Genomic DNA, 23,072 nt, shown 5'->3' with positions numbered 1-23,072 from the left:
GTGGTGGCTGCCCCATCCCTGGAGGGGTTCCAGGCCAGGTTGGATGGGGCTTGGAGCCCCTGATCCAGTGGGAGATGTCTCTGCCTGTGGCACCGCGTCGAACTGGATGGGCTTTGAGGTCCCTTCCAACCCGAACTGTTTCATCATTCTGTGATATCTGGTGGCCGGGCTGGGGCAGCGTGTGGGTGGCCGAGCTGTTCCACGCTGAGAGGTGAAGGATGGGAAAGAAACCCTCTGGTGCATGGTTTGTGTTGGGTGAAGCACAGCGGTTTCTCTTCCCATCCACAGAACAGGGAACTGGCTCTGAGCTGAGCCGGGGTTGGCATGATCTGTGCCACCTTTGCAGGGCATGGTGAGTCCCCCTCTGACCCTTCCTGCCTTGAAATATGTGTGTTTTCAGTCTGGAGGTGATAGTTTCGTTTGCTATTTGGAGCTTAGTGACCTAGAGAGATCACAGTGAGGGAGAACCGTTGGTATTGGGACATCTGCAGAACCGTTTGTGGCTTTCCATCCCCACGGGGTGCCTGACATCTCTCGGCGTAAGCGAGGGGAAATTGGAATGTGTTGCAGTCCGTTAGAGCCCTGCAGACCCAAATGATTTGTCTTCCCTGGTCCGCAGGGGATGAAAAGCTCCACACAAACACCATTTACTTGTGTCTGGTTTCCTCCAGCACCCACTGATGGTTACTGTGGGGCTTTATTCCTGAGCACCACTTGGCTCTCCTTATCAGATGGTGGGAAATGCTGCGGTTCAGGGCACAGGTGTAGCTTGGTGGTGGTTTGCTCCATGCTCTGCGTCGAGTCGATGCAGTGGGATCAGCTTGCCCTCTCCTGGTGTGATCCATCCATGGAGCTCTGCCTTCCTGTGCTGATGGGCAGGATTTACCGTGAGGCTCCCAGCTCTCACTAAGAGATGGCCCTGCGGAATCTGATGTTGGAAGCACGGGATGTGTTTGACTCTGTGTCCGGCCTTTTGGGGTGACCAGAAGAGTGGGGTGTGGCAGCTGGACCCTGATGGATTCATCTCCAGTGGGGCAGGAAAGCCACCTCCTCTGGTGAGGCTACTGGGAAGAGCTGTTCCTCTTCTCCCAGCATTTCAGTTCTTTCCTGGGGCCCAGCCATGCCTCAGGCTGCTCATGGGGACCCCAAAACCTCTGCCATACCGAGATTCTGGGGTAGAAGCAGCTCAGCTGAGCAGCCTGTGCTGGCATCTGGCGGTGCTCTGTGCTTTTGCAGCACTTTGTCTCCTCCTGGTGTTGGTTGAAATCAGCTTTGACACTGACAGATGCTCCTTTGGGGAATTTCTCTGCATCCAGCCTGGGAAGTTTATAATTCCCATTGAGTTTAGGAGTCTTTAAGTTAGAATTGTTATGCTCGGAAGGGAAGATCAACCTCCAAAGGATTTAATGACACTTGTGTTTTGCTTGGCTTTTATTCCAGGAAAATTTCTCTTGGGCAGGAGTGTGCAACCAGCTCTGTCGGTGGGAAGTGGGATGCATGGAGCACCGCTTCTGCCAGGACGGAGCAGGAGGGCATCTGCTGGGGCCTCAGCACCACCAGGCTGAGCGCGTTGTGTCCCCCCCAACCTTGGGAAGAGTCCAGTCTCTCTGTGGTCAGGAAGGGAGTGAGGGACAGCAGGAATTAGATTGGATATTGGGAAAAATTCCACTATGGAAGGGGTCGTCAAGCCCTGACAGAGGCTGCCCAGGGCACTGGTGGAGTCGCCATCTCTGGAGAGATTTAAAAGATGTGTAGACATGGCATTTCAAACATGGTTTCGTCATGGACTTGGCAGGACGAGATTTAAGGTTGGACTCACTGGTCTTAAAGGTCTTTTCCAACTTCAATGATTCTGTGATAACAATCCGTGTAAACTACCTGTACTTGTAGGTGCTTGAAAGTGGCCCTGGCTCCAGTTTCCAGCTGTGAGGGTTGTTTCAGCTGTGTGTCCTGCTGGAGCGCCTCGGCCGCAGCCGCTCCTCCTACACTGGATTCTGATTTATGCCGCATTTTTCCTCTGGGTTTGCTCATCCCCCTGAGACCAGGAAAATATTAAAAGCTGGGAAAATCCAATTGTCCCTCAGTGGAGGGGCAGGAAAATAGATGTCTGGAGGGGGTGCAGTGGTGAAACCCTAGGGGTTTTGTTCTTGAGCATCGGGGATGTGAAATTTGGCTGCAGGAGTAGAATGTATAATGGAGTTTCTGATAAAAATAAAGACATTTTGATATGTATTTTAAGCAAGTGTCCTAAAAATAACCTCCAGCAGCATTTAAAGGCACAAAGCTTCCCAATATCACCCTCCCCCAAGCCCCTGAACAACTTCCCTTTGGTTTTGGGACTGGGTATCCGACCACAGGCTCAGTGTTGCTCTGGGACAGCCCCAGCCAAACCTGCCCTCGCTGGGACCCCGGGTTGCCTTTTTCCCCCCTTTTTTTGGCCGGACAATACCTGTTTCCGGCAGGGATGGAGTTAAGGGTTGCTCCGTGGTGCATGCTGGTAAGAGGGTGGTTTGATGGTTGCTGCCGTAGTGCTCTGCCTGCAGCATGTGCCGAGGATTTGTGCTGTGAGATGTGGAGCTGGGAGGGCAGTGATGCAGCTGCTGCTCAATAAGGACATTTTCTTTTCTCTTTCTTTCTTTTTTTCTTTCTTTTTCCTCCATCCCAAAGCTCACGGCCATGTAGCCTCTGCAAGAGCGAGCCCGCTGTGGGGATGAAGGGTAGGGGCTGCTGGGAGACGGGATCCATCCGTTCCTTCTGCAACGCCGGCTGTCTGAATAAATTCCACAAGGGTTAGTGCCTTCCCGGTGTCCTCACAGAGGTTCCGCTCCTCCTGCCATCGCTGCCGGCTGGATCCAACCCAGCGTGTGCACTCCCTTGGCAGCTGGAGTGTTCTCCCCATCATGCGGATGCCCTGGGGAGCGATGGAGGTGCCTTCCTGGGATAGAGGGGGGGTGGTTAACCCCATCCAGGAATGCTACGAGACAGAGGAATACAGAAAATACTCCGTGCGGGTCTGTCCGTGGCATTTTGTGGCACATGGTGTCTTGCCTGCAGCTGGAGCTCTTGGCATCACGTGCTGCATCCTTACGGAGTTTGATATGAGGTTTATAAAGTGTGCGGCATGTGCTCTTCCTACTGTTTCAGGTGTTTAAATAATAGTTGGTCTTCTACGGTTCAGGTTTATGAAGTTCTGCTGCTAAGAAGGTTAAATTTTGTGACAGTTTGTTCTTTATGTGCACTTTTAATATTAAGAAGAATCTCGTGGCAGCGGAGTGGAACTGGATGGGTTTTGCGGTTCCTTCCAACCCAAACCTTTCTGTGATTCTTGTAGGCTCTTGGAGCGTGAACTTGCTGTTCCTGAGGGGATCCCTGGAGATGCGATGGTGGCAGGAGCCGGGCACAAAGCCTGTGTGTCACGGTCCATCCCTTGTGTGTTCCCACTACAGGCACACACCAGTGGTGCTGGAGGAACCGCTCAGTGCTTCAACTTCGATGAATGTCAGATGCAGCCCTGGCTGAGATGGGTGGAATTGTCACCGAGTGGGACTGATTCAGTTACCTTTGCCGTTGTAGGAAAGGGGCTGTTGGCCCATCAGTGACTTCTTCTTTGCCCCCTCACAGAGAGCAGTGCATTGTTGCCTGCCTGGTGTGGTTGGGAGGTCCTGCTGCCCAGCAAGTGGAAGGAAGGATGGAAAATGAGACAGGAAAAGTGTCCCCTTAGGCAACTGTGACCAGTACCACGGTGTCAGCCCACTCGGTGAAGCGCCAGCGTGCCTGTGTGCTGTGCCGTGCTGTGGCATCCTCCGACATGCAGCGTTTAATGCTCTCAGTGGTGTTTTGCAGTGGGGAGAATGGGTGCTTCTCCTTGGGCTGCTGCTCTTGCGCTGAGCGAGTGTCAGACCAGGATGGTGCTGTCAGCTTAGCAGCAAACTGGGCAGAGTCGCGCGCAGCCTCTGCAGCTTTGGTGTTTGTGGTCAATTCAGAAGGTGCTGATGAACTGCAGCTCTTTATCAATGACTGTGTAGTCCAGTCCAATGTACATTTGGTCGTGCAGGCGTTCATCCGGCTTTGCCCTATGTGAGATTTCCAGAAATTATGGAAGCCTGGGTAGCAGTTTTTAGTTTGTAAAAACGCATCCGGTTAATTCGGGGTTGGATCTCTCATCACACGTATCCGAGCCCTCCAGCCCACAGTGGAGCCCTTGACACCGCACCCTTGATGTGTTCGCTCGTCTTGGTGTGGGTTTGCTCTGTGCCTCGCTTAAAGCCTCTCACTTTTAGGTGAAATCCTGTGTTTTACAGAAGCTTCTCCCTTGCTCTGTTGGAAGAATCTTCCCTGCAATGTGTAAACCTTCCCTACAAAGGCACTGACTGGAGCTTTGTCTTTCCTTCCAGTTCAGACCCTTGCCCAGCGTGTGCTGTCCCCTGGAGCCACCCGGTGCTCGGGAGGAGGTTAGTGGGAATGTGTGCTCTGGGGCTTGGCCTTCGTGCGAGTGCGGCAGGAGTTGGGTGTAAATCCCCAACATAAGAAGGACATGGATCTGTTGGAATGGGTCCAGAGGAGGCCACAAAGATTATCCAAGGGCTGGAGCACCTCTGCTATGAGGACAGGCTGAGAGAGTGGGATTGTTCATTCTGGAGAAGAGAAGGCTGCAGGGAGACCTTAGAGCAGCTTCCAGGACTGAAAGGGGCTCCAGGAAAGCTGGGGAGGGGCTTTTTACTAGGTCATGGAGTGATAGAAGAACAGGGAATGCCTTTAAATTGGGAGGGGAAAGATTTGAACTAGACATAAGAAAGAAATTCTTCATGATGAGGGTGGGGAGGCTCTGGCCGAGGTTGCCCAGAGCAGTGGTCACTGCCCCGTCCCTGGAGGTGTTGAAGATCAAGTTGGATGGGGCTTGGAGCAACCTAATCCCGGGGGAAGTGTCCCTGCCCATGGCAGTGGGGTTGGAAGTGGATGGGCTTTGAGGTCCCTTCCAAGCCAAACCATTCCACGATTCTATGATAAATCCCCAGGCAGAAGTGCTGGGAAGGGGGGGAAGTTGACCCTTCTTGGGGCTGTGTCCCCATGCTGGGACTCTCAGTTACACGCTGGGCAGTGGAGCAAAGGGCTGGGAGATTTCAGGTCCTGCAGCATCCCGCGCTTCCCTCTGGCATGCCCTGACCTGTGATGAACCGGAGGAAGACAGGTAACTTACACCCACCCTGATCCGCTTACCCGCGAGTAAGCTGAGCCCGGGTGGATTTAAATGCACATCAGGGCATTCATTAATGGGAGAGTGCACTCTGGATGGTTCCAACGGGGATGATGCTATTGCAACCCTGCAGTCCCTTCCCTGCTCCCTTTGTGTCGCTGCTCTCCTCCTTGGGAACACGGTCCCTTGTCATCTTGTTCTTGTCACTGAGGGTAGCAAGGAGGGAGGGAACTGGCAGGAATGGAGGAACGTCCTTTGTGCATCTCTCACTGCTTCCAGCAAGGAGAAGGGCAGGCTGGACTGCAATCCTGGTTACCCCATGGGTGCATTACCCTCTGAAAGATGGGAGCTTGTGTACTGGTGCACCTCTCGAGCTCCGGTTCCCGAGTCCCGGCTGTGCCACCAGCAGCACTGCCTCCCTTGCCTGGTGGATGTCGGGAAGAGAGACCAACCCATTGTGCGCTCCCCTCCCTGTGCTGCTCAAATCATAGGTGGCCCTGGGGCTGGGAAATGGTTAAGTGGCATTAAAAATGCATTTTTGGTGACGCACATCTGAGGCTCTGATGGTTTTCAGTAGCTGAATGCCAGAGCACCAATCTGTCTGTGGGAGAAGAGGGGTCACCCCATGTCCTCACGGGTGACCTTACCTGTGAGTTTCTGCTCTGAGAGAACTCATTTCCTCCAAAATGAGAGTGTGGGGATAGGACGAGGGGAGCGGTTTTCAGCTGAAATGGAGAGATTGAGGTGAGATTTTAGGAAGAAATTATTTCCTATGAGGATGGGGAGGCCCTGGCCCAGGTTGCCCAGAGCAGTGGGGGCTGCCCCATCCCTGGAGGGGTTCAAGGCCAGGTTGGATGGGGCTTGAGCAACCGGATCCGGTGGGAGGTGGCCAGGAAGTGGAACTGGGTGGGCTTTGAGGTCCCTTCCAACCCAAACCGTTCCATGACTTTAGGAGGGACTGTCTCTGCAGTTGGAATCCCTGGGAAGTGGAGGCGGGAGTGTTACAGGATCCTGGGTGGCAGAAGCCCTTCTGCTGCTGCAGCTCTGACAAACAGGCAGGCGGTTGTCGGTGTGTGTGCTGGTCGGACCCAACCCCAAGTGCTCCTCAGGCTTCTTCGTGGAGGATGTTGTGGCTTTAGAGCCATCAGGGATGCACTGGGAAATGGAGGGTGTGACGGAGGGGCTCAGTCCATGGTGAGCTCTGTACCAGCACATCATGTGTCTGTGTGCGACAGCTTGTGGTACCTCGTGCTGGTGTGGGAAGGCTGATGTTTCACGTGTCCTTGATGTTTCCAGCTCTAGGATGAAAAAGCTTCTATTTTTATGAGGCCTTTTCTGATTCGATATGCAGCGTCAGCCCCAAATTATCGTTAATGAGTGGTTATATCCCTCTAATCACACCTTCAGCACTGTTTTTTTTCTTTGATATTCACAACTGTTCGGACTGAAGGGGACAGTTGGCCGTATCCTGCAGGGATAAATTTGGCTTTCCAGTGCTTTCACAAAAGCGTGAGCTGGGCTCCTTTTATCTCCTCTTCATTCTCTGCCAGCTCTGCTCTTCAGGCCCTGGGACTTGGTGTAGTCTCTTGGAGGTCTGGCTCTGCAGTTCTCCTGGTGGCTGCCAAACCTCCTATTCCATGAAGAGCAGAACATTGTGGTCAAAGAACAGAGGGGGGAAAAAAGCCAACAAATTGAAATCTCCTTGCAAAGTTCTCCTGGCTTATGTTGAAAGCCTTGAGAAGCTTGTGAAGGAAGAGGCCAACAGCATTCTGACTTGAATCAGCCATGGTGTGGCCAGCAGGAGCGGGCAAGGGCTCTTTCCCCTGGACTTGGCACTGGTGAGGCCGCACCTCAAGTGCCAAGTTCAGTTTTGGGCCCCTCACTCCAAGAAGGGCATTGAGGGGCTGGAGGGCATCCAGAGAAGGGAATGGAGCTGGGGAGAAGTCTGGAGCTCAGGGGTTCTGGGAGCAGCTGAGCGACTTGGGGCTATTTAGCTTGGAGAAGAGATGGAGGAGGAGGGGAGACCTCATCGTTCTCTGCAGCTCCTGGAAAGGAGGTTGTGCTGAGGTGAGTGCTGGTCTCTTCTCCCAGATAACAAAGGATGGGATGAGAGAAAATGGTCTCAAGTTGCACCAGGCAGGTTTAGATTGGATATTGGGAAAAATTCCTCCACTGAGAGAGCGGTGAAGCCCTGGCAGATGCTGCCCAGGGCAGTGGTGGGGTCTTAGTGGAGAGGTTCAAAGAGTGTGTGGCCATGGCGCTCGGGGACATGGTTTAGCAGGCACGGTGGGATTAGACTGATGGTTGGTTGGCTTGATGACTGCTCCCAGGTCCTCCTTGACAGAGGTGCTGTTACAGTCTCCCACTTGTGCTAATGCTATCCTTTCTCTTAGCCTCTCCTTGCAGGATGTGTTTGCCAACATCATCCTTATGGGTCAATTTTTACAGTGCTGGTCTGTCTTAGCAGTGCAGGATCCCTCACCAGGATCTGATGAGGACTGACCAGAAATCACATTGTCTCCCAGAAATTTCTGTTCCTATAGCCCTGCATTTATTTGCTTTTTTTAGCTTGCTGTTAAAAGTTCCACTGAAATTGATAATTTATAATGAGCTGGGGTCATTGGCTCCTTCTCAGCCAACCAGGTGGTCGCCCAGTAGCTGTTGGGTTAATTCTCTCTGCCTGATATAGTGTGGGGCCTTGCATTTCTCATGTGTTTCAGCCTCCATTTCTTCAACATCCATCTTATTTTGAGTTTAAACCCTGTCTTTCATTGCTTTTTATCATAGAATCATGGAATGGTTTGGGTTGGAAGGGACCTCAAAGCCCATCCAGTTCCACCCCCTGCCACGGGCAGGGACACCTCCCACTGGATCAGGGGCTCCAAGCCCCATCCAACCTGGCCTTGAACCCCTCCAGGGATGGGGCAGCCACCACTGCTCTGGGCAACCTGGGCCAGGGTCTCCCCACCCTCACTGCAAAAGATTTCTTCCTAAGATCTCATCTCAGTCTGCCCTCTTTCAAACCCATCCTGCATCTTTGTAGCCTCATTTATCAGCTTGTTGGAGCTGTTTAGGCAATGGAGTGACGGAAAAGTCCCGTATGTGCTGGAAGGAGAGGCTGGCTGTGATCCAGACGAAGCGCAGCATTTGCTGCTGGGGTTTATTGACCGGGAACATCGTCATTGTCTAATTGCAGCGATAAAACATTCAATAGTTGAACTGGGGATGCTGCAGGCATTGGAGTGAAATTAGTGTGTGCCTTCCCAGGGCTTTTCTTTCAAGAAACACAAAGTTCTTCATGTGCGTTAACGGACTGGTGTGTCAACTCCCCATTCAGGATGACATTTTATTATGGATTTCATAGAACTGTAGAATGGTTTGAGTCGGAAGGGACCTTAAAGCCCATCCAGTTCCAACCTCTCTTTCCTTTTCATAGGAAGGGAAGCAGATAACAGAAGAGGGGGCAAAACTCTTCCGCAGAGTTGATTCCTGGGTTTAAGGACCCTGGCGAGGACGCACTTTCTGATGTCTCTGAAGAGATTCCTTGTACAGCCTCCTCGGGAGTATCGCTTCTTCCAAGGACACATCTTTTCGGGATTGGCCTTCCTACCTTTGTTTTGGGGTCCCCTCTCCCTTAGACACTTCCCCTGCTCTATCAGTGTGTATTTGCCTGGTTGTTCTTGCAGGCTGGAATTTATCCTGGATGTGAGGCAGAGCGATTAACCCCAGCTGCTTCTTATCCCTTAAGTCTTTTCTGAGACTTTTCAGCCCTGGTGTCCATGGAGTGGTTACTTCCCAGAAAAGTGGGTGCTGTAGGGACATGATAAAGCATCCTTTAAAGAATCCCCGCTCCCCTGGTTTGGCTCCAGCTGCACCAACATCTTGGGAGAATCTCAGTTATAGAAACGAAGAGATAGCAGTCGCATCTCTTATTTCAAAGCAGAAGAAGTTGCTTGTCTTCATTGTTTTGGCATGGCCTGGTAGAAGGAGGCTGCTGTGTTGTCCAGGCAAAGGGTCTGAAAATCATCATAGAATCCTGGAATGGTTTGGGTTGGAAGGGACCTCAAAGCCCATCAAGTCTCATCCCACTACCATGGGCAGGGACACCTCCATGGGACGGAGCAGCCACCGCTGCTCTGGGCAACCTGGGCCAGGGCCTCCCCACCCTCACAGGAAAACATTTCTTCCTAAGATCTCATCTCAATCCTTTGTACCCTTTACCAGTTAATTTTAACCCCATTTGTGTTGAATGTCCCGTGTTATTATGAATTAACGTCATATTGATTGCTATCCAAAAGCAATGGCCAGCAGTGACAAAGCTGCCATTGGCATAGAGTCCTAGAGTAATCTTGGTCTGGAAGGCACCTTGGGAAGGTTGGATCCCACCCCTGCTTGGCTCTTGGCCACGATGGATCACATCACTCAAATCCTTAGGCTTTAATTTCTGCAAGACTCATTCCATTCATTCTCTCTGCGATACTTACGGATTTCGGGTGCATCTGATGGGATATTTTGTGAGGAGCAGTGGTCCTTGAGCTGTGGATGTGTCCTGCGGAGCCCCCTCCACCTGCTCCTACCGCCTGTGACTTCAGAAATGTCCCAGCTTGTCCTCAGCATCCGCTGTTTCCTATTTTTAGGCTCAAACAGCTTTCTGTTGGCATTAGCAGGGAGAAGGAATAGCCCTGCCAGGCCGGTGCTGATTGCTGAGCGCTCACCCAGATTCCGTATCATTTATGAATGATTATTTCTGTGCTATTTTGATGATTAATTTCCAGCTTAATTCTTTATAACCACAAAAGTCCCGCCTGTGCTTGCATCTGTGGATGCTGGGACAAATCCATCTCTCTTCTGGCAGCCAGGCACAGCTATTAAATATAGATCCCCGGTGCCATTTAATATTCATAGCGATTAAAAGTGATGAAAGCAGATGCATCTTCTTGAGCCAACGTGAAAATTGCTCCGGTTGGGAAGTGATGGGTGAGCAGCGTTGCCATCCGGACAATCCACATGGGGATGGTGCTTCTGAATCGAAGCCCTGGTGTCAGCAGGGAAGCTGAGTGACGAAGGGATGAATAGAGAGGAGGTAGGAGTGGGAGTATTTACTTGTGAGAACACCTGTGAGGGGCGAGGACATGGAGTTTTGTGTGAGATCACTGCAGCAGGGATGGCTTTGATGCTCACTTGTCCTCATGGACCTGCTGCCCTTTGCCTGCAGGAGTGAAAAAGGGTTTTACACCTGTGATATTTTCCATATGTTCAGATACAAAACTCCTGGAGAGGTGTGGGAAGAGAGGTGGAACTGAGGAAGAAGGATGCTGAGGGGGAGAAGCCAGCAGAGGCCCAGGTGGCCAAGGAGGCCAAGAGTATCGTGGCTTGGATCAGCCATGGTGTGGCCAGCAGGAGCAGGGAAGGGATCGTCCCTCTGGACTCGGTGCTGGTGAGGCTGCATCTCGAATCCTGGGTTCAGTTTTGGGCCTCTCATTACAAGCAAGACCTTGAGGTCCTGGAGTGCATCCCGAGAAGGGTGATGGAGCTGGGGAAGGGTCTGGAGAACAAGGGCCATGAGAGGCGGCTGAGGGACCTGGGGCTGTTTCGCCTGGAGAAGAGAAGGCTGAGGAGGGACCTTATCATTGTCTACAACTGCCTGAAAGGAGGTTGTAGTGAGGTGGGTGGTCTCTTCTCCAAGTGATAGGATGAGAGGAAACGGCCTCAAGTTGCACCAGGGCAGGTTCAGACTGGACATCAGGACAAAAGTTTTCACAGAAAGGGTTTTCAAGCAGTGGCCTGATGTCACTGAGCATCACCTGCGTCCTGCTCTGGTCCCATTTCCCTCCCCCTGGCCACTCCCTGGGGCTGCTCTGTGACTACCAGATCCCTCTTTGTCATAGTCACCTCAGCGCTTGCGCAGATTTATGTAGTGGTCAGACTCCATCCCTGTTTCTGGCTTCCGCTGTTTCCCCTTCCTTCTTGCTGTGATGGATGCAGAATTTGCCCATGGGTGGCTCCTGAGTGAACTGGTGGAGGGACGAGCTGTGCCTGGCCTCTGGTGGTGTGGGATCTGGGCAGCCCCAGGACAGCTTTTCTAGGGACCTTGGGAACAACTGTGGTTCCCTGGGCTGCTGAGGGTGGGTGCTGCCGGGCTGGGGACTTGGATGCTTCAAAACTCAGCTTCCTGATGGTGAATGTGCCATTCTTGGTGTTGATAAGCACAAGGGCAGTGGCGGCACCATCCCCTCTTCACTGCAGGATTGTGGAACCTAGGAATGCCGTTTTAATCACGATCATGAAACTGCTGCTTTTATTCCATTGTGGATTTACCTCTGGGCAGCAGTCAATGATCTCTCTTCCCTGTAGGAAGCCAAAGCCAATTGGATGTGGAGCACAGCCGGCAGCACACGGTTTGCTTTCAGGTTATGTGTGGCTCCTCAGCAGATGCTCAACTCCTGTGTGGTGAGGAGCTGGTCTGGCTCGGCTTCACTCCTGCAAGATTGATCCTGTACTTTCACTTGCCTGCTCATTCCCTTTTCCTCCCAGGTGGGGTTTCTTGTGCAGGGGGAGGCTCAGGAGGCTCTGGTGAAGCCATGGCCGAGTGGCTTGGGATTGCAGGAGACTCAGAGTGAAGTTCAGGATGAGGTAGAAAGGATGAGGACTTCTGAAAGTGAGGATACCTGGAAAGGGAGACACTTCTGCTCACAGAGTGAATAGTGAAAGTGTGGGATGTTGGAAGAGAAGAGCGTCTGTGCTGGACCTGGAGGGGAGGATCCAGGAACTCTTGAGATTAACTGCCTGCCCCAGCCACAGTGTGGGGCTGCGCGGCTGGAGAGCTTCAGCTGGAGATGTCACAGCCAGACTCTGGGAATTTTAGACTAGAAGGTCTAATGCTGACCCCATCCATCCCATTGCCTTCTCCTGCTCTACCCACTTCACCCTGAAAAGGCTCTTCCCAGCTCTGCTTGTCTGGGGGCAGCACCGAAACGTGAGTGGCAGCACTGAAAGTGCCCAGCCGTGAGCTGCAGCGTGGAAACATGAGGAGCTGCAGCACCCAAACAGGACAGCTGTGAGTGGCAGCACTCATGAGTTTCTCCAGGTCTCCCCGGTGATTTTGGTGTGGGAGCACTGCGTGGCGGTGCCTCCAGCAGGCGCGCGGTCACTGCCTTCCCCCACGAGCTGCAGTGCAATCGCTGGCATGGGAAAGCACCTGCCTTGTGCTTCCAGCCAGCAGCTTTTCCACCAGCTCCGGAGAAATTGCAAGCCCTGGGAAATATTTAGCTGAGGGAAGTTTTCAGGGAGGTTCTGCCTTCATTGCCTCCTCGTGCAATGCTGCTCCAGGCGCTGAGGTTTTGCGTTGCTCTCTGGGCTGTGAAACAAGCCTGAAGAGGCTTACGGCTGTGAGCTGCTGATCCATTTTACTGAGATTAAATAGCATCACAGCTCCCAAAATAATCCTTCCAGCTTACGGTGAGGCTGTTCCTATAGCAACTGCTCCATGCCAGTGCCCTACAAATACACATCACAACAGATTGCCTCGGCGTTGCTTCCTGAGTCAAAACAAACGATGAGATGGGGAATGAAAGGGCTGGGCTTGCAGGGGCTTGTGTGTTTGGGGTGCACATTCCCCCCAAAATGAGCTGTGTGTGTTCCTGGAGGCGGGATTCAGTAAAAGCTGCCATTAGAGTGCTGTGTCCCCCCTCATTGAACCCTTAGTTGTGGATGTTCTCTGTGTGCATTGAGAGCAATGAGGAATGGATGGTAAAACGGTAACTGCGTTAGTAAAGCTTTCCTTGTGTGGGAGGGAGGGAGTGCTGTGCAGCCTGTGGCGGCTGCAATGTGGGTCACGGTGGTGCCGGGGGGGAACCAGGGCTGTTCTGCCACGCTGGCGTGTGACGGCAGTGCTGCCCAATGCCATGAGTGAAGGCAAAAAGCTGTGTTTAAGGTTTAGGTTGTGCTCCCAGCCTTCTACCTGGGCTGAGCCCAAACCTTCCACTTTGGGGTCACCCCCAGCTCAGGCTCCCAGCACGCATCGCATCGCGCCTTTGCCTGCAGGAACCCTGGGAGGGGCTGCTGATGACGGAATGCAGGGGTTGGACAAGGAGGAATGGTTTTGAGCTGAAAGCAGGGAGAGCGAGATGAGATCTTAAGGAGTAATGTTTTACTATGAGGGTGGAGAAGCCTTGTCCCAGGTTGCCCAGAGAAGTGGTGGCTGCCCCATCCCCAGAGGTGTTGAAGGATCCTCCCTAGCTGGGCTGTGGGGGCCTTGGATGCCTCCGGAGGTGGCACAGCCCCAGCTCCTGAGCCTCACCTCGGCTCACCCTGCTCCGCAGCACACGGCAGGTTCGTAGCACAAGGCAGAACTCAGCAGAATTCAGGGCACTCAACTACAGCGAACAAAGACGCCCAGGAAAATAAACATAAAAGGATGGCAGGAATGATTTGACGACAAATTGCCAGGTTCTTCCGGCTTCTGTGCCTGGGATGAGTCAGCCCAGCATTCTGGCTTTCATAGAATGCTCAAGATTTCCTGCCCTTACGAAATTTGGTGTCCTTGGAAACCTTCCCATGCCCACATTGGGACCGTCAAGGATTTGACTCCATCCTCCCCACCTCCTGCAGCCCAGCTTTGCACCGACCACACTGCTTGGGCTGGGCTTGCCGCTGGATTAGAGAACCATAGAGTGGTTTGTGTTGGAAAGGACCTTAAAGCCTATCCAGTTCCACCCCCTGCCATGGGCAGGGACAACTCCCGCCAGATCAGGTTGTTCCAAGCCCCATCCAACCTGGCCTTGAACACCTCCAAGGATGGGGCAGCCACCACTGCTCTGGGCAACCTGAGGGCAACAAATCATTGGGATTTTCCCCCTCTCTAGCTCTCAAGCATTTAGGAATGTCTTTCCAACTTCCAAGAGGTTGTATGATCTTTAGTTGGTGCTGGTAGGAAACTGTGACTGTGACGCACTGAGTCCCAGGGCTTTGCTGGGCTGGTTGTGGGTTTGCTTCTGCAAATCGCCTGTGGTCTTTGTCCTCAGTGAGGAGCCCTGGGCAGACTCTGTGTTTCTGTGGGTGTTTCCTGACCCTCAGGGTGTTTCACCAACCTTAGCAAAGCAAAGTTCAGTTTGTGTTCCTGGCTGGTTTGCTACAAAGGCTCAGATAAAGGAAGGATTCCCCAGTGCTGTGGCGTTTGGTCATGCTCCAAGCGCAGACCTCTGGGCACTAGCTTACGGCTATTTCACCTTTCCGGATGAGTGAATCCTTTATCTTCAGCAAAAGGAATAAATGCTGCTGCTTCTCTGCTCTCCTGCAGTGCTTCACATGGAATCACAGCAGTAGCCGTCAAAGCTGGTGGGTCTCATGCTGCTGCAGCAAAGTGGCTTTCTTGGAAACATTCTCCTCCAGTGGGGAAATGAGGAAGGGTCTGGACCCTGGACAACCCTCTCTCTTCCCAGCTGTGCCATGGGGACAAATGGGGAATAATCCCCTGCTTTTCCTGGTGGCATCAAGAAACCAGCTGGGTGACGTGGTGTGGAAGCAGGGTTTCTCTGCTTGGATAAGGTCTGTTCTTACTGACAAACCACTGGTGCAGAAAGGAGAGGCTGCTATGTGTGTGAGGAAAGAGGTGAATATGAGTTTCTGCTTGTTTTGGCCTTGCTCAGCTTCCCTATGGGCCTCCAGGAGAAAGGGGAAAGGCAATCCTGGTCTTCATGAGTCCCTTCCTTGGGCTGGGGAGCAGCATCCACGCTGGAGGGTGCTGAAGGCTCTGGTGGATGCTGTGTGTGGAGCAAGTGGAGAAGGACAGAGTGGAGGAAACACAAGGTTAATTAAAACAGGAAAAGGAAGAGCACACACTGCTTTTCTGTTCATGATGGTCCCTGTGGGGCTGCGGATTTGCTTTGTCCTGGTCCTTGTAGGATGCTTTTCCTGGTGCTGTGCCTGTAGGTGAAGCCAAGATATTCCATTCCGTCTCATGGAGCCAGGATTGCACAAATAATTGCTTACAGTCACAGGACTCCAGGAGGGGCTCCTGATCAGGGAGTGCAGATATGGGACAAGGGGCAACAGTTTTCCATTCTGCTGAAGGAAGGGAGATTGAGATGAGATTTTAGGGAGAAATGTTTCGCTGTGAGGGTGGGGAGGCCCTGGCCCAGGTTGCCCAGAGCAGTGGTGGCTGCCCCATCCCTGGAGGGGTTCCAGGCCAGGTTGGATGGGGCTTGGAGCCCCTGATCCAATGAGAGGTGTCCCTGCCCATGGCAGGGGAGTGGGGCTGGATGGGCTTTAAGGTCCCTTTCAGCCCAAATCATTCCATGGTTCTATGTCAACCTTCAGGGAGCAAAGGGACGAGGAGCTGCTGGGGACTGGGATTCTGCTCGGCCTTTGTGGTGCTGCAAGGTGGGAAGGAGCTGTGTCTCCATGCTGGGAGCCCTTTTGGTGTTTACTGGGTCTGGGAACCCCTCCTCAGAGGCGATGTCTATGCTTCATTGGGCAGAATGGGGTGGGGTGGGTTGGGTGCTTTGCATGACTGTTGCTGCTTTGCCGTGTGCTGATGCAATTGCACAGTGAAGCTGTGTTCCCTTCCTCTGTGCTTCAATTTGAGGTAATTATAGCAAATTATCTTGATTGAGATGTTTTTACTTCACCGTGCGTCACAGACGCATGGATTGATCCAGGTCTCTGTGTCCTGGGCACTGGGATGCAGAGGCAGTGCTAGTGGTGGGATGTCCTTGCCAGGGATGGAGGGAGGTGAGGAAGTTTCCATCCCCTGCACTGAGTGTGCTTCTGCTCCCAAAACATCGCTCCCCATGGATGCATCACAACCCTGTACAACCACAGAATCGTTAAAGTTGGAAAAGCTCTCTAAGCTCATCCAGTCCGACCCCACTGTGCCTGCTAAACCATGTCCCAAAGTGCCATGGCCACACGCTTTTTGAACCCTTCCAGGGATGGGGACTCCCCCACTGCTCTGGGCAGCCTCTGCCAGGGCTTCATCACTCTATCAGTGAAGGAATTTTCCCCAATATCTAATCTGAACTTCCCTTGGTGCAACTTCAGGCCATTTCCTCTCATCCTATCATGTGTTCCTTGGGAGAAGAGCCCACCACCCACCTCACTCCAACCTCCTTTCCGGGAGCTGTAGAGGGCTGCAGCCTCAGCGTTGGGGCAGGGGAAGAGGAGGAAGGTGGGACCTTGTTGTTTGTCCTCCTGGCAAGCGATGAGAGCAGCGCTGGGACAGGCAGGGACCTGGTGAGGAGTGCTCAGCTACCTTAGCTTCAAACCAGCAGCGTCCTGGTCTGACCCGGGTGCCTTCCTGCTTTTTCCTGGGCTTTGAGCCATTTATGTAATTCCGCACAGTGATAAGAAAATGGGACACGCTGCGTTCCTGCCTCGAGCCGAGCATACAGGGATCGTTACCTCAGCCTGGGCAAACGGGCAGGGAATAACGGAGTCGTCCATCGCCACGCGGTGCTGTCCCTGTGTCTGAGTGTTTTAATGATGGGCAAAACCTCCTGGGCTGTAGTCTTGGGAGGAGCAGGGATTAGGGGTTAAATGCTGCTTGGGAACACCAGAGATACTTCCTCCTTCTCAGCCCAGTTTGTGCAGTCATTCTAAATGGATAAAATTCTCTTTGGGAAGTTTTACTGATGGCTACAAGTAGAAAAAACCCCAAATTTAGTTCATTTGTTGAGTCCTGCAGAGGGAACGGTGGGGTTTGGACATAATTAGTGGTGGTAGCTGCCTGGCTGGTGTCTGCGATGAAAACTTCTGCCACTGATGGATTCATAAAAGAGTATAATGTGTTATAAATTGGCCATTAAAGACTGGACTCGTTAGTGATCTGATGGCCAGAAGCTGTGGAAGAGTGACTGCCGTCTGCATGAGGGGAAACGGTTTGAAGCTGAAAGGTGGAGCATGTCCTGTACGAGGACAGGCTGAGAGAGTTGGGGTTGTTCAGCCTGGAGAAGAGAAGGCTGTGGGGAGACCTTAGAGCAGCTTCCAGCACTGAAAGGGACTCCAGGAAAGCTGGGGAGGGGCTCTGGATCAGGGAGGGCAGGGATAGGATGAGGGGGAACGGTTTTGAGCTGAAAGAGGGGAGATTAAGATGAGATTTTAGGGAGAAATGTTTTGCTGTGAGGGTGGGGAGGCCCTGGCCCAGGTTGCCCAGAGCAGTGGTGGCTGCCCCATCCCTGGAGGGGTTCCAGGCCAGGTTGGATGGGGCTTGGAGCCCCTGAGCCAGTGGGAAGTGTTCCTGCCTACAGCAGGAACTGAGTAGGCTTTGAGGTCCCTTCCAACCTAAACTGTTCCGTGATTCTATGACTGAGGGAGGGGAAACGAACGGGTTGCTCTGTCCTCTGCCACCTCAGTGGGTTCGGGGAGCACCTGGAGTAACCTCAGCTGAACTTTACACAGCAAGGATGGGGTGTGAAATCAGAGATGCCCGGACCTTTCTCTGCACAGGACCCACTCTGCGCTTGCTTTTTGTGTTTGCTTTAGGCTGTGGTGCTTCTTGCAGCTGCTCACCTTCTGCACCATCCCTGGGGAGCAGTGGGATGATCTGAAGGAATGCTGTGTTATCTTCACTGTTTGGTTTTGGGTTGGTTTTCTGGTTCCAAGTTACCTAAGTGTTGTGGAGTTGCAGTAATAACTATTCCTGCTGTACTTGAGGTGCTGATTGTGGAGTTTTCTGCCCTCTGAAGGTGTGGTGGTGGTGTTGGGTACAGGTTGTTACTGTCTGCTTATGCCTTTGTGCCCTTTCCCTTGGCTGGAAGAGCTTATCCTGCCCAAAGTAGCACTTGCAGAGCCCCTTTTGAGGTTTGCTCCTGGTGCAGGATGCATTGATGCTATGCCTGGCTCCGTAGCCATGTGTGGCTACGTTTGTTTGGGCAGGATGTGGAGGAGGAACAGGAGGTTTGGTCCATGGCCCTTCCCTGATAGTGCCACCACACCATCCTGTGCCATCCACATTGTTCAGCATGGGATGCCCCTGACCACATCCCAGGGATGGAGCCTTTGGGCACCTCCTCAGGGCTGTACGTGCATCCCACATCACACTCTGCATCCCACTCTGCTCTGGGGGTGCGGTGGCTGTGACCCCAGCTTGTGGGAGGAGGCAGGAGGTCCTTGCTGCCGGGTTAGTATGGTCTGGGGGTAACCATGGAAACTGTTTTTTTTCTCCATCCCTCCCTTTGCAGATGACTCGGGTGACGAGGAGCCCGCCTCGCAGTCAGATAAGAGCGAGCTGCACGGCACGCTGAAAACCCTCTCGAGTAAGCTGGAGGATCTGAGCACTTGCAATGACCTGATCGCCAAGCACGGGGCGGCTCTGCAGCGCTCGCTCAGTGAGCTGGAGAACCTCAAGCTGCCGGCCGAGAGCGGCGAGAAGATCAAGGCAGTCAACGAACGAGCCACGCTCTTCCGCATCACCTCCAATGCTATGATTAATGTAAGTGCTGCCAGGCAGAGGGAGAAGCACTTTTCTCCTCCTCTTCCTCCCCTGTCCTTCTCTCCGGCGTGGTCCTGTTCTCTGCTTGGGCATGGCCAGGAGCTCCAGCTCCGCTCCGTGGGAAGGGGTGGGAAGTTGGGAAGAGCAGGCATGGGTGTGTGTAACCGAGATGCTGCTTCCTCACAGCATGCTTTCTGGCTGCTCCAAAATAGGATATTTTGTGTGTAAAGCTGGGTAAGGCAGAGGTTTGGGGTGCAAAGGGGCTTTCAGCCATTCTGACAGTGCCTGGCTGACTGGCACAGCGATCCGGGGCTGTTCCCTGCTGCAGATCCAGACCCACGTCTGCATCTCTGCATCCTCAGTGACTTTGATGAAGCTGTCCTGGTTTTACACAGAGGGGATTTAACCCCCTCAGGGTGCAGGAGCTGCCTCCTGCAGGGGATTTAACCCTCTCAAGGTCTGGGAGCTGCCTCCTCTGGGGGTTTTAACCCCCTCAGGCTCTGGGCATGGTCTCCTGCTGTCTGTGCTCTCCCATCCTGGCTGGTTGGAGTTCATGGAGCGCATGCCGGCCCTGCCCTGTCAGCATGACAATGCTTTCCGATGATGTCTTGGACAGCTTCTCTTTGGGGTGTGGATCTGCCTCCATCGCAGCGCACAGCTCTTCCTGGGAGCCTGGTGGTTTTCCCTGGAAGCTCTGGGCATGGAGCCCAGTAAAACTGAATAAAATATTTAAAGCAAAAAAAAAAAAAGAAAAGAAGCCAATGCAAAAGCCGGGAATAATGTATGAGGGCAGAGCTCAGGGAATTGTGAATGGAGCAGTGCTGTCGCTGTGCTCAGCCGGCTCTGAGCTAAAGGAAGGAGGGTGTGGGTTTACGTGAGCTTTTACAAACTAATAATAATAATTGAGAGTGGGAGCCGGAGGGTGCCGGGAAAGCTGGAGGGCACTGGGGAGCCGGAGGGCACTGGGGAGTTGAAGGGCACTTGCAGAACCAGAGGGCACTTGGAGAACTGGAGGGCACTGTGGAATTTGACGGCACTTGGAGAACTGGAAGCACTGGGGAGTTTGGGGGCACTTCAGGAGCTGGAGGGCATTTGGAGAACCGACAGGCTTTCAGGAGCCCTGTGGTCGCAGCATCCTCCCTTTCCTGCTGGCAGGATTCTGTAGCCCTGGGGGGGAACGTGCTCCTGAGACAGCGTCTGGCATCTTGGAGCAATTTTGGGGGTGCCTGTGCAGCGCTCTCCGCACAGAGAATTGGTGGGAGTTCTTGGAGCGGGGCTGGCAGCGTGTCGCGAGTGGCGTGAGGTGACAGCAGAGAGTTTGCTGTTAGGATGGCAGTGGGATGCAGGTAGGGGATCGTGGGGGACAGGGTTTCTTCAGCAGCTCTCTGGGGAGGGCCGAGCAGAGCAATGTTTGCTGCATGCAGCCCAGAGAGGAGCAGGTTGTGAGGGCTGCGATGTGATAAAGACTGTCTGGATGGTGGGAAACAGCTCAAAAACTGGCGTGCAGGGAAGAACTGGGAGAAACGTGGTTTGTCCAAAGCACCAAGTGGGTGAGAGTGGCTGGAGAGAGAGCAGGGCATGTGTGTTTGGGTGGATGTCAGAATCCGTTTGGAACAGCATCCTTTTGTACTGGGCTGTGGCCGAGCATCTCAAGATGTCTGAAGGGGAAAGGCTGTCATGTGGAAGTGGGATGGGAGCGAAGAGACAGCTCTGGGGTGGTAGTTGCAGCTCTCCCAGCCTCTTGTTTTGGGAGGAGGTGGCAAAGCTGTGGGCATTAACCCCTACAAAGCAGCGATGATTTGCAGGGGATGGATTACAAAGGCAGGAGGGGGGAGCAGGGCATGTGTGTTGGGATTGGGAAGTAAAGGACAGCAACCTAACCCCCCATCCTGGTGGGCTGGTGCTCTGGCTATGCCGTCACCTTCTCCTGCATGGATCCCTGTTTGTGCCTTTATTTATCTTTGCATGGAGCAATGCCTTCTGTGAGCTGCTCCAGGGAGTCTCCTGTAGTGAGGGTGGCTCTGTGCCGCGCAAAGGTCCCAGAATCTTCTGTATTGAACTATAAAACTTAGCTGCTGGGAAGCCTGGGGGCCAAGCTATCTCCTGGCAGGAGGTGAGAATAGAATCATGGAATAAGAGAATGGTTTGACTGTGAAGGGACCTTAAAGTCCACCCAGTTCCACCCCCTGCCATGGGCAGGGACACCTCCCACTGGATCAAGTTGATCCAAGCCCCATCCAGCCTGGCCTTGAACCCCTCCAGGGATGGGGCAGCCACCACTGCTCTGGGCAGCCTGGGCCAGAGCCTCCCCACCCTCCTTGTGAAGAATTTCTTCCTAATATTCAGCCTAAATCTTCCCCTCTCTGTTTTAAAGCCATTCTCCTGCATGGATCTCTTTTTGTGCCTTGATTTATCTTGGCGTGGAGTGATGCCTTCTGTGAGCTGCTCGGGGGAAGGAGTCTCCCATGGTAGGCGAGGCTCTGGTCACGCAAAGGTCCTAAAATCTTCTGTATTGAACCATAAAACATTGCTCCTGGGGCGCCCAGGGGCTAAGCTGTCTCCTGCTGGGAGGTGAGAATACACCCTGCTCTTGCCCACCTCCATGCTGCCACACATCCGACGGGATCACAGGCTGCTCTTCACGAGCTGGTAGTTCTTCACAGGAGATATTCAACATCCCTTGCCTGCTGGCTTTCCCCAGTGACGTCCCACCAGCAGTCATGGGCTGGTGCCAGCATTCACTGCTTTTTGATTGCACCCCTGAGCGGTTTAGGGAGGTTTAGACTAGTGAGCTGCTGGCTACGGCTACGACAAAGCACCAGGAGCTGTGCCTGCCTGTGCCCTCTTCCTGAGCAGTGCCGGCTTCACACGAGCAGCGTTGGCTCTGCGCTTGGGTCCCATTCCAGGCTGGGAGCTCTGTGTCCAGCATGCCCTGGCCAGTGGGCAGGGGATAGGGCAGGGCTGGCTTTGCTGCCTGGAATGGGAAGGGCTGGATGCTCGGTGTCGGTGCTGGCGCTTTCCATCCAGCTGCCTGTGATCCGATTATGTAAATGCCCCTGGAGCCACGGGGAGCGGCAGCAAGCGAGTAGAAATAAATAAATACATATGTAAATGAAAGAGCCTCGCTGCGAAGGTGACCTCCTCGCTGCACGCTCCGACTCAGCCGACGCAGGGGGCTTCTCTGGAGATCGGGAGGAGAAAGCAGCTCAGACTGCTCAGGGTGAGCAATACTTGGGATGACAGAGTGGGATGTGCTGGCCCTTTACGTTACAGGTGAGGATCTGACACGCGGAGGGACTGACTGTTGCAGGGCTTAAATTTAAGCTCCCATTCCTACTTGGAAACCTCACCCAATACCACGCCGGGTGAGACTGGCAGCAGAGTCCATCCTCGCTTGGACCCAGATGCTCCGTGTCAGCAGGGCTGTGAGCAGCGACCAGGAGAAGACGCGGCAAAGTGAGTCGCAGTCTGTCGCGAGGGAGGAGTGGGAGGTGTGTAAAAATAAGCAGCAACAAATTAAAGGAATAATTAGAGGCACGGAGACAAAGAGCGCTGGGCTGAATTGTGTAGAGTCATCCCTGAGCAGAGAGAGCTCCTGTCTCATGACATAGCAGCAGACAGCAGGCAGGAGGGCTGTGTGGACGTGCTGAGGAAGCCAGTTTGGGTGTCAGGAAGAGCTAATGCTCCTGTGGGTGTTGCTAGAAATAGGATTTTAATGGGAATGGGGTTTGTACAGTAGAGGTTGGAGACGGCTGAGCAGTGTGAATGTGCAATAGCTGCACTCTTCTCTTGGCTGGCTTTGTGCTTCCTGAAGGGATATGAGCAGGGAGAGCAGCGGGACCCGGGCTTGGCTGTGCATTGCTCGTGGGTTCGTTTGTGATTTCCCTGGAGGCTCCGGAGGAGCAGAGGTGGAGGAAGGGGCTGCTGGGCTGGGCAGCCCCGGTGAAGAGCCGTGGGGGTGGCTGGGGTGCAGTGCTGGGGGTGAGGTGCTAAGCACGAGAGAATAGGTGGGAGGTGGCCCTGCATAGGCTGGCAAGGAGCAGGCAGTGCTGGGGACCACGAGGACTCCACACCTGCTCTTACTGTGCTGATGGCCACCCAAGCTCATCCTGCAGAGGGGGCTGGCACTGCTTCCCCACCCATGGTTCTTGTCCCATGGGAACAAATCCACCTGGAGCAGTGGCATTCCAAGACATCAGAGCATCCCTCAACCCTCCAAACCTGCAGAGAGGATTTGTAAGCATGTGAAACACCATGCTTGGGCCAGAAGCAAAGTCAATGACGGTACATGCTGTTTCTCTCTGTGTACAGCAGCCACGGGCCGTAGGTTTTGGCCTCTCAGGGATGTCCAGCAGCATCCCAGAGGCTGCAACCTCCAGCCCTGGCAGCAGTTCTATCTGCTGGAGCCCCCTGAGGCTGTGCTCCAGCTCTGCAGCGGTTACAGGGTTG

General features: G+C 53.5%; 1 protein-coding gene across 7 annotated transcripts in view; it reads left to right on the top strand.

The window, feature by feature from the left end:
- OSBP2 (oxysterol binding protein 2) overlaps positions 1-23,072 on the top strand; it is a 76,806-nt gene that overhangs the window by 29,862 nt on the left and 23,872 nt on the right. For 4 of the 7 annotated variants that reach the window (XM_054082423.1, XM_054082427.1, XM_054082425.1 and 1 more), the window contains exons 3-4: positions 4,395-4,451; positions 18,373-18,623. In XM_054082423.1, coding sequence (XP_053938398.1) covers positions 4,395-4,451; positions 18,373-18,623 — 308 coding nt within the window. Of the gene's footprint in view, positions 1-2,585; positions 2,790-4,394; positions 4,452-18,372; positions 18,624-21,706; positions 21,897-23,072 lie in introns of those variants that run through there. The other 3 variants (XM_054082429.1, XM_054082424.1, XM_054082431.1) reach the window with 3 other exon arrangements.

The sequence above is a fragment of the Cuculus canorus genome, chromosome 17 (assembly GCF_017976375.1).
Source record: "Cuculus canorus isolate bCucCan1 chromosome 17, bCucCan1.pri, whole genome shotgun sequence".
NCBI lineage: Eukaryota > Metazoa > Chordata > Aves > Cuculiformes > Cuculidae > Cuculus > Cuculus canorus.
This window is presented reverse-complemented; position numbering and strand designations above follow the sequence as displayed.